We start from the raw sequence: 17,130 nt of genomic DNA, 5'->3' as shown, positions 1-17,130 counted from the left end.
GGCTACGGTGGTGAGCGTGGCTGGGGGCTGGGGACGTGGGCTGCAAAGGTGAGAGGGGACAGGGATTTGGGCTGTGGAGACACGGCCTATAGAGTTTCAGTTCTGGAGGAGCAGAACCAGCTTCACAGGACTGGGGAAAACACTGATTTGAGGTCAGAAAACCTTGATTTGAAAAGGCTCCACCTCAACTGATACAGGTCAGCACTCACCTGGTTACAGATGAGAAGCTGGAGGGCAGGAGGGGAACCCCATCCCTCTCGTGGCTCCTGTACCCAGCACACCACTTGGCCGAGGAGTCAATGGCCCGGGAGCTGCTGGCTGGCCTGCGTGGGGGAAGGGGGAGCGGCTTTCAAGGGTGGGATATGCTCCACTCCAGATACTCTGTTTTAAGCTCATTATTCCGAAGTCCATGCTTTGAACCATGCTAAGGGATCTTCTGGCCATTAAGGTTTTACAGCCATTTTTCTCAGCACCAGGCACATCTGAGGTGTCGCTGTTGGTGGTGTTTGGAACGTGAGGGGCAGGCAGCTCTGACGCTCTCTGGCTTACATCCTCGATCTGCATTCCTCCATAATGCGTCCCCGCAAACCCTGAAGTTCTTCTCCACTCAAAGCCTCACACCTTCCTGGGGGGTGACAGTGAGTGTTGTGCTGGCATAGTGCAGTGAACATCAGAAGGTGCTGGCCTGATTGTATATATGTGCGTACGCGTGTGCGTGTGTGCCCCTGTATAGTATGTGTGTAATTTGTACAGATGGCGTGACATGCACATGAAACCTACTTACACAAGGCACGGCATAGGAAACGGCAGTGTGGAATTCCCACATGGAGATGTTACTGGTGTCATCAGTGCGTCGCCTGTGACTGGTGACAAAGCCCAAGGTCGCTGGTGGACATGCCAGATCAGTAGTTTCTGGGCAGTTTCTCCTTCCCCATTGCAACCACCACAAAATGCAGATTAAAACACACAAACAAAACCCAAGTGGTTTCAGGCCTGATGTCTAGAACACAACTTTCTTCTTAGTATGGTACACAAGTCAGCAACTATCATTTACCACACAATCTGACACATTTATGAACAGCGTTTATTGTATAGAGCACTCTGAAGAAGAAAGTGTGCACACCAGTTGCTGTCGGGTGCAGCTGTCTGTCCTACAACACTGAGAGCCGGAATGTGTCTGGCACAAAACAACCTTGGGCATTACAAACTAGAGAAACAACACTTTTAAAAAACATCTTTACTTTTCTGGTAGAAATATAAAAACTGTGGTTTATGGGGAAAAATTAAACGAAGTAAAAGTCCAATCCATTGTAGAGGTGGCTAATACTGGACGCTTGTCCCTTTAAGCCGGCTTGTCAACAGCAGTGAGGGTTTAACTAAACCTCAGCAGATGGCCGCCCGGTGGCAGTGGCTCAAGGAGGTGCTGCCCAATGCCCAGGTGGCCCTGGGATCACCCGCAACTGCAGTCCACCGGCCAGAAGCCTGGGCCACCACAGGAATACACTGGGGGACCAGATGGCCTTGCTTTGGGGTGAGTGAGCGGGTGCTGGCATGGCCAGAACCATTACGTGGTCTTCCGGAACCCTTTCAGAATAGGGTAGATGTTCTCAAATGCCTCATAAATCTCTGCTCTGACTTTAGCACCTGAGGAGAAGGCAGAGTGGAGACCAACGTGAAGTTGCCTCTCTTAATGTGCTAAGAAGGTAAAAGTTGACAACAAACCGCAGGCACAATTCTCCCCACATCGTCAGATGGGCAGACGCAGGCATTTAAAATGAACGGTGGCATCCCTGGTAACAACCCTATGCTTGTTTTTAAAATTAAATTTTCCTAAAGTGATTTTTAAATTAAAGAGCAGGCATGTGGCACCTTGTCTCCCATGATCCCACACTCTGAAGGAGCCAGCAGGGTGACGGCCAGATGACCTCCACCCAGCTCAAGAACCCTCCCCTGTGGCCTTGTGATGATGCTCTGGTGGGCCCCGGCTCCCAGGACTGACCCCAGCTGCAAGGATGACCCCAGCTCCCAGGACTGACCCCACCTGTGAGGACGCCCCTGGCTCCCAGGACTGAACCTGGCTGCAAGGACCATCCCGGTGGTAACCACCCACTCAAGTGAGTATAAGGCTCGTCCCCTCCCCTGTGAGGACCGTGGGCTGGAGGCTGACCATCCTCCTCCCACCACCCTTTGTGGCTTCGTTTCTCTTCAGAGTATGAAGATGGGAGCAACAGGAAAGAGGGACACATGCTTTGTGTAAGTCACAAGCCAACGTACCCCATACCATGCACGAAGTTCCTTTTCAATAAACACGAAGCACCGAGGAAACTGTTAGTCCCAAAGGCCGTTCAGACACGATGTCTTGTCATGACTTACCTGTTAACACAACTTTTCCGGAGACAAAAATAAGGAGAACAATCCTGGGCTTGATCATTCTGTAAATTAAACCTGGGAACAACTCTGGCTCGTAGCTGTAAGGAAATGGCAAGAGCAGTTTAGGATTTAAAGGGGCCCATGCTTTGGGGTAAAGTGAAGTCCAGGTGAGTACTGGCGGCCCTGGCAGGCCCACTGACCACGTAGCTGACTAGCCAAGTGGCTGACCACGTAGCTAACAACCCTGGCGTACTTTCTTGCTGCTAGCCTGGACTGCTCTTCTCAGCAAGACCTGCTTGTCGCCACCCCTCCTGTGCCTTCCCAAATTTCTGCTGAATCCAAGTCTGACATGGCAACAAGAACCCCATGCCATGAATTCCTAAGATCTAAGTAAGTCTGTCTGCTCCTCATTCCTGCTCTCCTCCTCAAACAAGAAGTGCTCTGTCTGTTAATGCTGGTCATTAGCCAGAGGGAAATGCAGACGTTGGATTGAGCATGAGGCCCCCACCAAATTCTAACCCTAGTGGGGGTTCAGAATGGCTTCTCTGAGGACCGGGTGCTGGGTAGACACCTGGGGCCAGAGTGGGGCCTTCTAGGTATGCTGAGCACAGTGGAACAGACCTGGTGCTGCTGGGCACATCTGAGGACCTGGAGAACCAGCATAGCTGGCCCAAGGATAGGTGTCTGGCAAGAGGGGTGGGGAGGCTGGCAGGGTCTTTGCCTTTCAAGTCTTTACCAAGAAGTAGCAGGAAGATAGGCAGAGAGAATAGTCCTATCACTTATGTTCACACTCTGCTAGTAGGTCTGATGTGATGTGGACTACGAAAAAGATTCGGACAACCAGGAAAGTAGCAACAAGAGGGTGTGGATTTGATTCATTCATTTAAAATCTAAGCAATAAGATGAAGAAAAATATAGCAGGGGCATCAGATTCATTCCAGTGACGGGGAGTTCTGAATGTCATGATCTGAGGGGGGAAGGAGGAGGCAGGTAAGGATAACTGGCCGAGAACCTCGGTAAGGAACTGAGTAAACCAGCTACGTTGTCTGCCTGACTGAGCGCACGGTTCGTCCTGAGTGCCTGCCACAGGACACTCACCTGCTGAACTGCTGGTGGGTGAGCACGAGACCCTCTAGGCGGATGGGGAACTTCACATCGCAGCTGCCCACCATGTTCTGGATCTTGAAGTCCAAGAACTTGGCTGGGAAGCCCAGCTTCTGTACAACCCTGGCGTACTTTCTTGCTGCTAGCCTGGACTGCTCTTCACTGAGGAAAGACATGAGGCATTTACATTCAAAACCAGATGCAGTAATTATTTGGATGAATAACTTATAAAAATTCCCAATTAAGAAAGCTGTTAAGGAAAGAGTGTAAACTAGTCATTCCTCTTCCAATTTCTCAATAGGAGAAAAGGTTGACAGATATTACCCAAACGATCTTATTAAAAGTACTCCCCTGTCCCTGACACAAACAGCAGGCCTCACAATGACCCCCTTTTCCATCCCCCAAGTTCCTGAGGGCCTGGGTTTTTGGCGTCACCATCACCATTATGTTTGGCCCACAGGTCTCTACTGAGATGAGATGTCACCATCACTATTACATTTTAGCCCACACGTCTACTGAGATGAGATGTGGCGTCACCATCACTATTACATTTTAGCCCACACGTCTACTGAGATAAAGACTAGCGGCTCTGTTTTGGTAAGAAGTGATGGTGAGACTCGTTCTTAAAGAAGACACAGACGAACTCTTATTCGAGGATGTTCGTGCATTCTGTGCCCTCATCTATTGGTAAAATGACAAGACAACGTGGAGCTTACGTGGAAGAAATGGAATAGCAGCAGCAACGCAGCTGTGAGCATGGCCCTGACATCAGTTACAACGGGCGCATGCAGTGGACAGTGCTCTTTGGGGAAAGTAAGTCCATTGTGGTTTCTTGTGTTGATAAAATAACCATCCTACCAGACACACAGAATTTAGCCCACAATACTCTGTGACAGAGGGCTAGACACCACACGGAAGCATGGACACCAGTCGACGTACCAGCTGGTTCTGTCCCCCTCTGGGGACATGAGCACACAGGTCACTGTGTGCTGGGGCCAAAGTGGAAACCAGGCCTGGCCTCCTCCCCACCTTCTGAAAATGGTCAGAGACGGGGCCAGTGCCCACACCGCAGCCTCCTCCATTAAAAGACAGCTTTAGATGCAAGTGCACAGAAGCACCCACGGTTCCCGTGACATACCAGCACCTCCACGCACATCCTAACCATCTTTTATTAACACGTTTAACTTAGTTCAATTGGTCTCAGGCTTTATGACGCTGTTACTGATCCCCACTTCTGCCGTCTACCTACCAAATGTATGGCCCTGTCAGGCACTTGCCGGGGACAGGCATGTTTTCAGAGAGGCACAAGACTCGACCCTGTGTGACCGCAACACTCATCACCAAGAGCCAATTTTGATGGGGGCCAGGGGCCCATGTCAGCAGGCATCACAGGGACAAGGACCTTGATGCCCCCCATGGCTCTGATATCCTACAATCAGTTTCTTTCCAACTGGGGATGAACTCATGTAAAGTTTTTTCCATAAAGGGATCTTTATTCATATTTTTGATAGGTGCATTATATCAAACACGCATAGACTACAACCCAACTGTGTGGATAAACACTGCACCGTGCCCAAACGCCACGCCCAGCTTAAGAAAACTCGACCACTGCTGTCTAAAGTGATTAGAGCCACCGTTCTAACAAGAAAGCAGCAGTAACACTTTAATGTATCAGCCCAATATCCTGCAGCCACAAGACAGCACCTTCTCCACAGTCCCCACCACAGCGTGCCCGCCACACCTACCTCTTGGCGCCGGTGCACACCATCTTTCCAGAACTGAAGATCAGTGCAGTGGTCCGGGGCTCCCTTATTCTCATGATCACAGCAGCAAACCGCTACGATGGTCAGAGAATGTAATTAACAAAGTTTGTCTGGACAAGTGGACAGTGAAAGAACTTGACAACTGGTGAACAGGACCAGTACACGGAGGACCCCTGTACCACCAGGTGGCCATGATCGCGAGATCTGTGTGCCTCACACGCTGCAGCAGGGAGGCACAGGCAGCGCAAAATCTGCTCTGCAGTCTGCTTCCACATTATATTCTGCTGTTCTCTAATGAGGAAAATAACTGGTAACACTGTTTTACAACTTTTGAGCAAATAAACCTTTTCTACGTCTAGAGAGAATTAATTCAGATTAGAAGTGTCTGCGTATATAATCAAGTGAGCGCCTCTGTTCTGAATTTTAGAATCAACATTTGCATATTAAGCACTTACATAAATGCAAACTAAGAGAAACTCAATGTTTTTATTTTTAGTTTCTACTTTTTATGTTTTAAACATGTTGGCTCTTTAAGAAACTTTTTCTTGCTAAAATTGTATCTCAAGGAGAAGATATTTTAACTGTGGGTTGAATTAATGACCTCAGTGACTACATAAAAAGTAACGAATTACTTTAAAAATAACTTCTAAGTTTTCATATCTGATATTTAATAGAATAAGAAAAAATTCATGTGATATTCCTAATCAAGATGACTATTTAACAAACTAACAATTTTACTTTAAAAATTGGTCTGTCTTTTCTCTGATTTTACCACCACATAAAAACAGCACGATACCTTAGTTTACACAGACATCAGGTGAAGCCTAATTTACTTGGAATTTCCTGAACTTCCTCTACTGGTTTTACGGGTCAGATATCTGCTACCACGTCATGAAAGATTACAGCATGATACGACTGTCCGTGAGTCTTCCTTGCCCTTTGTTAGAGGAAGCCCTTCACGGTCTCCTGTGTCGGCAGGATGGTACAGCATGCTGGTAACCCTGCATGTCTGCGTTGGCCTCTGCCAGTGCCCCCTCCTCAGGGAGCGGCCCCATCTTGCTCATGTCCTTCACTCCCAGCAGCCCCGTTTGTCAAAGCCCCCAGGAATGTCTTCTTGTTCTGAGGCAGCAATGCTCACTGTCCTGTATTGTGAAACACACCTGTCCTGCTAACCAGAGCCTGCAGCATGCACCCAGGCTGTTGCCGGAGTTGGAAACCTGCAGGGCAGTTTTCCCCTCATCTCTTTGCTATAAAAGTATCACGGTAAGCTGCCTTGGGCTTACTGTTCAACTTCAACAATCATCAACTCCTGGCCAGTCTTGTCTCTTTTCGTGCACCCCCTCCTCTTCCCTGGCTCTTGCTGGGTTACTTTGGAGGAATCCCAATACCACACCTTCTGTCCTACAGTTTTCAAACACACATGTGATCTCACTACATACATCTGCTCTCAAAAGGCGAGCTTTTGAGGACAGAGCCTTGGTGCACCTCGTGACCTCTCACATAGTGGACACTCCGTGAACATCAGGCCAGTGACTCCTACTCACTAAACATCATAGATGAAAGCGAAAGGCATCTCGCTCGAGATCCTCACTCTGCTGGTGCTGAGCCCTAGGCCTAGCCCTAGGCCCTTCAGACATAGACTTCTGCTGTCATACCGTTTGAAATATGTTACAATAACGCTCACCTTGGGGTTATACTCAGCATTCCGGGCACGAAGTGCGATGGTCTTTAGGTCAAGTTTACAACCAAGATTCACTGTGGAGACAATATTTCTGCCAGAAATGTAGAAGAAAACATGGTCAGTTGAATCATTAAGCTTTCCAGTATGCATGCTGGGCAATTATCCAGAGCCTGACTCCTTTCCTGGGCTTTATCACGGGCCAGTGTTCCACGGGTCATGTCTGCCAAGGCACTTCACAGAAACCACCTCACTCGCTGCTTGCAATGACTACAAAGTGTGACTATTTCTGCTCCCGCCTCTCAGGTGGAGAAGCTGAGGCTTATGGGTTGTGTGGGCTCATGACACCGACTTGTTGGGGTGGCCAGGACCCAAGCCACTAACTGGACCAGCACTGGCCCGAAACTCTACCCACCTGCCGCCTCCTACAGCACCACTTATTAACACTCAGCCAATCAGGAAAGAGACATCACCACTGACAATCTGGACCCAACAAACCCTTTCATTTTTTTTGTGTTTTTAAGATATTTTATAAATGCTTCACAAAACAACAAAAACTGTGTGAAAAACACTTCATTAGAAATTTGAACAGGAGCTGAAGCACAGCAGACCATGGTTTATGCTGTTTTCCCAGTGGTGAAGGCATATGCTGGACACAGGCGGCCGCCACGCATCCTGCACCAGCCTCCAGAGGTGCCGGCTCATGGCTGCTCTGTGCTGTCAGAATGTGATAGCTATGAAAACGTTAACGGCTTACACTTTTGTTGGAGAGGATGGCATCGTCTTTGCTGCCGGATTGTACAATAAATTAGGACGATCAATTAATTTTTTCATTTCTACGTCACCCATTTCCTTCCATTCATTTTTGTGTACACGCTTGCCTTCAGCATTTGTCCACTTATGAACTATATCAAGTCAATTCTGGGGCGTACACATCACAAACCTCTTGTGTTCACGCACTGACTCTGAACATGGCAGCCTGAGGTCACCAGGACTGATCTCACCCTCATCACTACAGTCTGTCTCTATGCCCCCTTTCTGGTGCATCGAAGAATCGTCACCACCTTCCTCTCGTTGCCATCATAGGCAGGAAATTAAAAATCCCAAATTCCTACTGTGTTATATGGAAGCTAAAAAAAAGCCTACAGATGTCTCCAGACATCTTTTACACCTTCCTGAGACTGCACAGTGCTCTGGGCAACATGGTGAGAGGCTGAGGATGACGCAGACCATCACCTCACCCTTCCCGGAGAGTCCACTGTGCTTGTTTTCTTACTGCTTTAGCCTTTTTTAAAAACATAGTTGGGAATAAATGATGAGTAACGATACAAGAATTCCTAGAAGGTTCAAAGAACAAATGTTTCACAATGCAGGAAGCATTATCACGAAGACCTCACAACATATCTTAGGTTTAGAAGAACATCTAATGGACCCCTATGGTAACTGCATAACAGAGTCTCATTCTAATTTCTTTAACAGGTAAATTTTCTACCTGTGTGAACTCTCCTAACAGGAGGACTTTCTCAGGCTGTATCATCTGTGTCCATGGGCAGGACATCTGTCCACTCAGTGTCTGTTGCTGGACGCTGCCCACAGGGCAACATGGGCAGCAGGACACAGCCCTGTCAGGTGGCTTTTCATCTGCATTCATGTGTTTTTCCAACCCAAAGCCCTCAGGTGTTTTCTTTGGATACCAAGAGACTTTCTTCATAGGAGCTGGGCTGCTGCTTCCTTCATCTGCCCGTTTTTCAGGAAGAAGAGATTTTTCCTGCCCTCCTCTGACACGTACAGGACATACTTCACTCAGGCAGAAAAACCCACTTAGGACAAACACACCCTCCCTTCCTAGGTGGGTGTACAGCCTTCAAAAGAGGAACAAACAGCAAGGAGCACTGTCAACAACACTGATGCTGTAACTGATGATTCCTCTCCCTAAAGACCTAAGACAACACAACAGCTCCAGGAAACGTCTATAACAACATGAAACCCTCGTTGGTATTTGGCTGCGGACCTCACTGCCCAGTCACATGAGCACAAGCCCCCAGTGCTCTGAGAATGTGATCGTGGGCCTCTCGCTGAGGACGTGGCTCGGAGATGCCTGCCCGCCTTCCTCAGGGGAGCGGAGTACACGTTGGCGCCCGAGAGCCACGCCTCAGATACATCAGCCATCACAAGCGGGCACCACACCTCAAACGTGTCGGCCCATCACACACGGGCCACACTTCAAACGTGTTAGCCATCACACACACAGGCACCAGGCCTCAAACATGTTAGCCCATCACACACATAGGCCAGGCCTCAAACACGTCAGCCCATCACACACAAGGGCCATGCCTCAAACACGTCAGCCATCACGTGCAGACACCATTCCTCAAACATTTCAGCCCATTACACACAAGGGCCACGCCTCAAACGTGAGCACATAACACGCAGGCACCACTCCTCCAACATGTCAGCCCATCACACATGGGTGCCAACCTCAAACACGTCAGCCCATCACATGTGGGCACCACGCCTCAAACACATTGATCAATCACACACAGGGGCCATGCTTCAAACGCATCAGCCCATCACACATGGGCACTGCGCCTGAACACATCAGCCCATCTAGAAACAGGACTGCACCACAGAACAGGGGCTTTGAGGACGGAGAGACACCAAGTACTCACTGCAGCTGGGGCACAATCCCAGAACTCTCAGAAGCCGGCGTGGCAGGAGTAATGGGGGTCATGGGCGTCATGGGGGATGGGTACAACGGGGTGGTGCCTGGCAGAGGTGCAGTTGTGAGAGTCTGTGAGTGGAAGAGCTGTGGCGTCTGCCCCGCGGCCCCTGGGGGCGCCTGCTGGGACGCGGACTGCTGGGCTGCTGCTGCCGCTGCCTGCTGCTGCTGCTGCTGCTGCTGCTGTTGCTGCTGCTGCTGCTGCTGTTGCTGCTGCTGCCGCTGCTCTTCCAAGATGGACAGGCTGTTGGTGCTCTGAATGGGCTGTGGTGTCAGGCCAGTGCCATACGGCATCATAGGGCTGAAGATTGGGATCCCAGGGGTCATGGCACCCTACAGAAGCAGAGAAAGGGGGTCAGGCTAGCTGGTGTTTGGTGTCTGTGGGGCTCGCCCAGGTGGAACTGCAGGTGAGAATGTGCAGAGACCCTTCCAGTACCAACAGGCTCTTGGTGTGTGAGGGGGGTGAAGGAGGGGCCCCTGGTCTTCACAGCCTGCCCCTTCCATGCACCCTCTCTTTGCTGTGGTACCTGCGGGGAAGCCAGGCCCTGGGCATATGGCGGGAGGCTGTTGTTCTGATCCATGGTGTCACTTCTTGGCGGACCAGAAGTACCTGTGCTGACCTGCTCTCAGCACTCAGTCTTCTCCTGAGAGCATCACCAGCACAGTCTTCTCAGGAACTTCCTTCACTCTCTGAGTTATTATCTTCACGCGCACCAACAAGGTGATGCTACTCTGAAAAAGTGTGAAGTTTAGAGTGAGAACACAGGTGAGCTATATAGTACTACAAGCCAGGATCATGCTTATAAAAAAGCAGATAACAGAAAAACCAACCAATCAACCAACCAAGTGATTTTGGAATACATTTCTTTTTGTCTTATAATCCTGGAGCCTAATCCTTCCACGTTTCCTGTGACTGCAAACTTACCAAAAGCTTTATATCAATCTTTATTGAATTGATTTGTTACATTTTTAGGTTAATACTCTGATGTTGTTCAAAATTAAGGTGTCATAACAACCGTTAAAAACTTTTAGGGAAAAAACAGAGAAAATGAATTCCTGAGCAAAGTGTAGTATCAGTCCACAATCATTTACTAAGCACGGTACACACAGCATTGTCAGACCAAATTCAGGTTTTTAAGTATTCCACTCAGTTTTATCTTCCCCAATGCCCTGGGCATAAATACTGAGTTGGATAAATACATTTTAGTGTAATCATTATTGAGCTCCTACTTGAATAAGGGCTGTGACAGAAGCTGTACAAAGATATATAAAACATAGTCTTCTTGTAAACATAATAACCTTACCCCTTAAGAACACGTAAGTGCAGGATGTAAACTGTACCTATATCTGGCTTCTAAAAAATTATCATCTCTTTACTGGCTATACACTTGCCACACTCTTAGAGGAAAGAACCAAGACTGGTGGAAGATCTGTTCTGTTCAGCTCAGAGGGACCTGAAGCTTGCTCAGGGCTGCCATGGGAGCTAAGTGAATTAACACAGGACTGCTGGACTGGATCAGCACATCCAGAGCAGCATCCAGTTACCCTCCAGAACTGAGGGATGAGTGCTAGTAGTTCCTCCGAGAGTTCAGTTCAGATACTCATCACCATCTAATAAGACACCCGACGCAGAACTGACAGCTCTCAAAGGCGTGAGTCACACAACCAGAACCACCTGCACTCTGAGCCTAAGCCTGCCTGAGAGCAGGCACTCAGATGTCTGTGGAGCAAATGAAAGAACCTAACAATCTCTTTGAGAAGAAAAAAAGATCTCATATCCTACCAACTCATCACTGAAAAACAGACCAAACAAAACCTTAATAAAGTTAGAATTTAAAAACCGTCCTTTAAAAAATATATCAGAGAGAGAAAAAAAAATAGAATTTTCTCAACATTGTTATCCTATAATAGCAATAACATAAGAACTGCAGATATAAAGATGGAGAGGCACCAAAGAGTTCAACTGAAAGGGCATACACACGATCACTGCAAAATGCATCAAGTGCTCTAGCAGAAGCTACACACCAGCTAAGCTCCCGGAGCGCAGAGATCAGTATCTTTGTCTTTGCACGCACTGTACACTCAGTGTGCAATCCCAGGTGAACAAGGAGATGCGCACATGCTGTACATTCAGTGCACAATCGCAGGTGAACGAGGGGATGCACACGCTATTCACACTGCGTAATTGCAGGCCAACAAGGGGACGCACGCACACTATGGAAGACAAGACAAGACAGGCTAACTGCCAGTCACTCTGGAGATAGTGTTTTCACAAAGCAGGGACCATCTGATTTGGGTCTAGCAAGGTGAATAAGAATTTACAACTCAGCATTTTAGGAAAAAGGAAGGTCAGGCACAAAGACATGACAAGAGAGCATGCAATATGCAGCAACAAGAGCTGAGTATGGTTGAGTGAAAAGCAGCTGCAGGAGCTGTGACAGCAAATATAGTTAGGGCCACAGTGCCAAGAGTTCTAGACATTACAATACAGGCAATAAGAGTGGTTACAGGATTCTAAAATGCAGCCTGGGCAGATCTGTTTAGAAGGGCTCCCTGGTAAGTGTGGGTGAATCCTGGGAGCAAAACTGAAGGCTGAAGTTCAGTTTAAGGGCTCGTTGGTGTGGTTGAGGCAAGAGGTTAAGGGAGTAGGATTTAAAGCATTCATAAACACGACGACCTAGAAATTTGTCCATAATATTGGTGGCTCCAGGCCCCTTTTGGCAAACTAAGTCTGAAGAAGAAACCTAAGGAGATAGGTTGGGGGCTTCATGTCATAACATCAGAGCAAATGTCACTCCCATGATGGCACTTCCCCACCCAGTCATCATAAGGGCATCGTTATCTCTGCACTATCTTATATTTAGAGAAGCGTCTTAATCTTGTGGAAATGGAAGCATCAAATTCGATAGCTTTTGAAGGCAATCACTGATGAGGGAAGAGACCGATTATAGTTCTGCGGAGCCTGCTCGTGTCTGCATAACTCAATCAAGCATAACGTATAAGAGGCTTCTTTTCAGAGAGAAGCCTACCCGAAGTCTCAAACTGGAAAACCACGCTGGCCTGAGCCCAGGGATGTCGGCCTTGTGAATAAAGTAGTGTGCGTTTACATCGCAAGTCTCGGGCCTCCGACAAACGTTAGAATGTCCCAAGCACAACTGCCTAACGGAACCACCCCTACCGGTAGCCAAACGGCTCAGGGCCCGGCAACCTACACCCGAGGAGCGGCGGATGCAGACCGGGAAACGGCAGGTCTTCGCTCTTCGCCCCGGGCCCTCCAGGCGCCCCGCGCCCCTCCAGGCGCCCCGGGCCCGCACGACTGGGAGCCGCCGTCGGTCACGCCTGCTCGGGGGGCGGCAGCCGGGGCAGCATCCGCGCGGGGCCTGCGTCCCTCCGCGCCCGGTCCGCCATCGCCCGACAGTTCGCTGTGGCCGCCGCCTCTGCGCGAGACCCAGCATCCCGCACCCACAGCTCCCAGAGAACAGGAAAAGCGGGGACGTGGAAGGCTACTACCTGGAGTCCCTGCAGTGACCACCATCGCCCCGCAGGAACAAGCTCAGCCGCAGGCGGCCCAGGCGCCCGCCACGGCTACCCTGACCGATACTACCGAACTCCGCGCGCGCCGATGATGTCACTTCCGCCAGCTCTGCGCTCGGCTTCAACGAGCTACTCAGGCAGGAGCGGCGGCCATGGGAATTGTGGGCCTTACGTCACTTCCGTTTGTTGCCCTGGGACCAAGAGCTCTTCGGGGATTCTGGGGCGGGGCCGCTTTACCTGAACTTTCCTGATTGGTCATTGCCAGATGTGGGAAAATCATTGATTTTTAAATGTTGATTTTTTTTCTTCAACTAGCTAGCTGTGTGACCTTAAGCAAGTTACATGACTTTTCTGCCTCGGTTTCTTCTTCGTAAAGTGGGATGCTACTAGGTCTAACCTGTGCGGATGTTTTGAGGCGAATTAAGTCAATCCATGAGCAGTACCTGGGGCATGGCAAGCACTCGCTGTTGTTAGAGGATCTTCCTTAAACATATAGAATGACAGGAAAAAACAGCCCTTATTTACAAATTCAACTGTAATTTTAGTTCTGATACTCTCATCTTAGGAGCTCTGATGATACAGTGGTTAAGCGCTTGGCAGCTAGCCAAAAGGTTGGGGGTTCAAACCCACCAAACACTCCATAGGAGAAAGATACGGCAGCCTTTCTCCCATAAAGATTTACACCCTAGGAAACCCTATGGGGGCAGTTCTACTCTGTCATATAGGGTCACTATGAGTCAGAATCAACTTGATGGCAATGTCATCTTATGCAATCTTTTCATATTTGTCAGTAAGAGACTTTTGGTAGTTGTTTTTTAGCCTGTTTCTTCCTGGTGCTTGATCAGACTCCAGCCTACCTTGCTTTCTCCCTTCTACCGTTCGTTTAGTCACAATCATACCTTGTGCTGATTGATCTTGCCTATGTGCTTCCTTTATATTTTGTATTATCATAAGTGTGTAAGCTTCTTAAGGATAGGAAATGCATCTTTTTTTTTTTTCTAAACCATCGCGGTACCTGGCACGTGTTAGCATTTTGAGAGTCCTAACTATAGTATTTCTCTGTCCATAACCACCAATAAAATCATTTGATTTATCCTTTGTTATGAAGCCGTGCTGACATGGTGGTAGAGATCTATGACTGCTAACCAAAATGTAGGCAGTTTGAATCCACCACCCACTCCTTGGAAACCCTCTGGGGCAGTTCTTCTCTGTCGTATAGGATCGCTATGAGTTGGAACTGACTCAACAGCAACAGGTTTTTGATGGACTTTTTATCCTTTGTTTATAGTAAAATATAAAATTTTTTTAATATGGGAAGGTTTTAATTAAATAAGTACATTCTAAAAGTCTTTTCTGATTCCAAAATTACCTGTATCTGTGTCTAGTAGCCCACACGGGTCTGTCAGTTTGTCGTACTGTGGGGGCTTGCGTGTTGCTGTGATGCTAGAAGCTATGTCACCGGTATTCAAAAGCCAGCAGGGTCACCCATAGCAGACAGGTTTCAGCTGAGCTTCCAGAATAAGACTAGGAAGAACCTGGCGATCTACTGCTGAAAAAAATTACCCAGTGAAAACCTTATGAAGAGCAGTGGAACACTGTCTGATACACTCCCAGAAGATGAGCCCCTCAGGTTGGAAGGCACTCAAAAGATGACTGGGGAAGAGCTGCCTCCTCAAAGTAGAGTCGACCTTAATGACATGGATGGAGTCAAGCTTTCCGGACCTTCACTTGCTGATGTGGCATGAATCAAAATGAGAAGAAACAGCCGGAAACATTCATTAATAATTGGAATGTGGAATGCACAAAGGATGAATCTAGGAAAATTGGAAGTCGTCAAAAATTAAATGGAATCCACCTACATCAAAATCCTAGGCATTACTGAGCTGAAATGGACTGGTTTTGGCTATTTTAAACCAGACAATCATGTGGTTGACTATGCCGGGAATGACAACTTGAAGAGGAATGGCATTGCATTCAACATCAAAAAGAATATTTCAAGATCTATCCTGAAGTACAATTCTGTTAGTGATAGGATAATATCCATACGCCTACAAGGAAGACCAGTTAATACGATTATTGTTCAAATTTATGCACCAATCACTAAGGCCAAAGATGAAGAAATTGAAGATTTTTACTAACTTCTGCAGTCTGAAATTGATCAAACATGTAACCAGGATGCATTGATAATTACTGGCGATTGGAATGAGAAAGCTGAAAACAAAGAAGAGTCGATAGTTGGAAAATATGCCCTTGATGATAGAAATGACTCTGGAGATCCCATGATAGAATTTTGCAACAGAAACAACTTCTTCATTGCAAATATTTTTTTCAACAACATAAATGACAACTCTACAATGGACATCGCCTGATGAAATACACAGGAATCAGATCAACTACATCTGTGGAAAGAGACAATGGAAAAGCTCAATATCATCAGTCAGAACGAGGCCAGGGGCCAACTGTGGAACACACCATCACTTGCTCATATGCAAGTTTAAGTTGAAGCTGAAGAAAATTAGAACAAGTCCATGTGAGCCAAAGTAGGGCCTTGAGTATATCCCACCTGAATATAGAGACCATCTCAAGAATAAACTTGATGCTTTGAACACTAATGACCAAAGACCAGATGAGTTGTGGAGTGACATCAAGGACATCACACATGAAGAATGCGAGTGTCACTAAAAAGACAGAAAAGAAAGAAAAGACCAAATGGATGTCAGAAGAGACTCTGAAACTTGCTCTTGAACATCAAGTAGCTGAAGCAAATGGAAAAAATGATGAAGTATAACAGAAGATTTCAAAGCGGTGCTTGAGAACACAAAGTCAAGTATTATAATGACATGTGCAAAGACCTGGAGATAGAAAACCAGAAGGGAAGAACCGGCTTGGCATTTCTCAAGCTGAAAGATCTGAAGAAAAAATTCCAATCTCGAGTTGCAGTATTGAAGGATTCTACAGGAAAAATATTAAATGATGCAGGAAGCATCAAAAGAAGATGGAAGGAATATGCATAGTCACTATACCAAAAAGAATTCGTTGATATTCAATCATTCTGGAGGTAGCATATAATCAGGAACTGATGTTACTGAAGGAAGAGGTCCAAGCTGTACTAAAGGAATTGGAGAAAACAAGGCTCCAGGAATTGACAGAATACCAATTCAGATGTTTCAACAAATAGATGCAGCACTGGAGTGCTCATGAATCTATACTAAGAAATTTGGAAGACAACTACCTGGCTAACTGACTGGAAGAGATCCATATTTATGCCTATTCCCAAGAAAGGTGATCCAACCGAATGTGGAAATTATGGAACAATATCATTAATATCACATGTAAGTAAAATTTTGCTGAATATCATTTAAAAGTGGCTGTAGCAGTACATTGACAGGGAACTTCCAGAAATTCAAGCCAGGTTCAGATTTTTCAGAAGAGGACATGGAACCAGGGATGTCGTTGCTGATGTCAGATGGATTCTGGCTGAAAGCAGAGAGTATCAGAAAGATGTCTACCTGTGTTTTATTGACTATGCAAAGGCATTGAACTGTGTGAATCACAGCAAATTATGGATAAAATTGCGAAGAGTGGGAATTCCAGAACACTTGATTGTGCTCATGAGGAATCTGTACATAGATTGAAAGGCAGTTGTTTGAACAGAACAATGAGATATTGTGTGGTTTAAAGTCAGGAAAGGTGTGCATCGGGGTTGTGTCCTTTCACCATACCTATTCAATCTGTATGCTGAGCAAATAATCTCAGAAGCTGGACTATGTGAAGAGGAACCAGGCATCAGGATTGGAGGAAGACTCATTAACAACCTGTGATATGCAGATAACACAACTTTGCTTGCTGAAAGTGAAGAGGACTTGAAGCACTTACTGATGAAGATCAAAGACTAAAGCCTTCAGTATGGATTACACCTCAACATAAAGAAAACAAAAATCCTCACAACTGGACCAATAAGC

General features: G+C 47.1%; 1 protein-coding gene across 2 annotated transcripts; it reads right to left on the bottom strand.

Annotated features, from left to right (window-relative positions):
* Positions 1-1,066: 1,066 nt before the first annotated feature.
* Positions 1,067-13,243, bottom strand: TBP (TATA-box binding protein). Of its 2 annotated transcripts, none has more exons than XM_049852583.1 (8): positions 13,145-13,243; positions 10,162-10,366; positions 9,585-9,967; positions 6,922-7,009; positions 5,220-5,311; positions 3,469-3,636; positions 2,374-2,468; positions 1,067-1,644 (listed from the first exon to the last, which is right to left on the bottom strand). In XM_049852583.1, exons 2-8 carry the CDS (start codon positions 10,213-10,215, stop codon positions 1,565-1,567), a joined length of 960 nt encoding a protein of 319 aa, XP_049708540.1. In that variant the 5' UTR covers positions 10,216-10,366; positions 13,145-13,243; the 3' UTR covers positions 1,067-1,564. The 2 variants fall into 2 exon arrangements, with proteins under 2 accessions (XP_049708540.1, XP_049708549.1); XM_049852592.1 differs by having other exon boundaries at positions 10,162-10,361.
* Between the last annotated feature and the right edge of the window lie 3,887 nt (positions 13,244-17,130).

Source organism: Elephas maximus, chromosome 1, assembly GCF_024166365.1.
Source record: "Elephas maximus indicus isolate mEleMax1 chromosome 1, mEleMax1 primary haplotype, whole genome shotgun sequence".
NCBI classification, from domain to species: domain Eukaryota; kingdom Metazoa; phylum Chordata; class Mammalia; order Proboscidea; family Elephantidae; genus Elephas; species Elephas maximus.
Note: the sequence above shows the minus strand (reverse complement) of the source record. Positions and strands in the feature narration are given on the sequence as shown.

Bases quoted from the DNA above. Each gene is read 5' to 3' on its own strand.
- TBP (XM_049852583.1), bottom strand. From the start codon at position 10,215: ATGGATCAGAACAACAGCCTCCCGCCATATGCCCAGGGCCTGGCTTCC. The intron at 7,010-9,584 runs GTGAGTACTTGG...CATTTCTGGCAG, and splicing joins GGGATTGTGCCCCAGCTGCA to AAATATTGTCTCCACAGTGA. The intron at 1,645-2,373 runs GTAAGTCATGAC...CCTTCTCCTCAG, and splicing joins CGGAAAAGTTGTGTTAACAG to GTGCTAAAGTCAGAGCAGAG.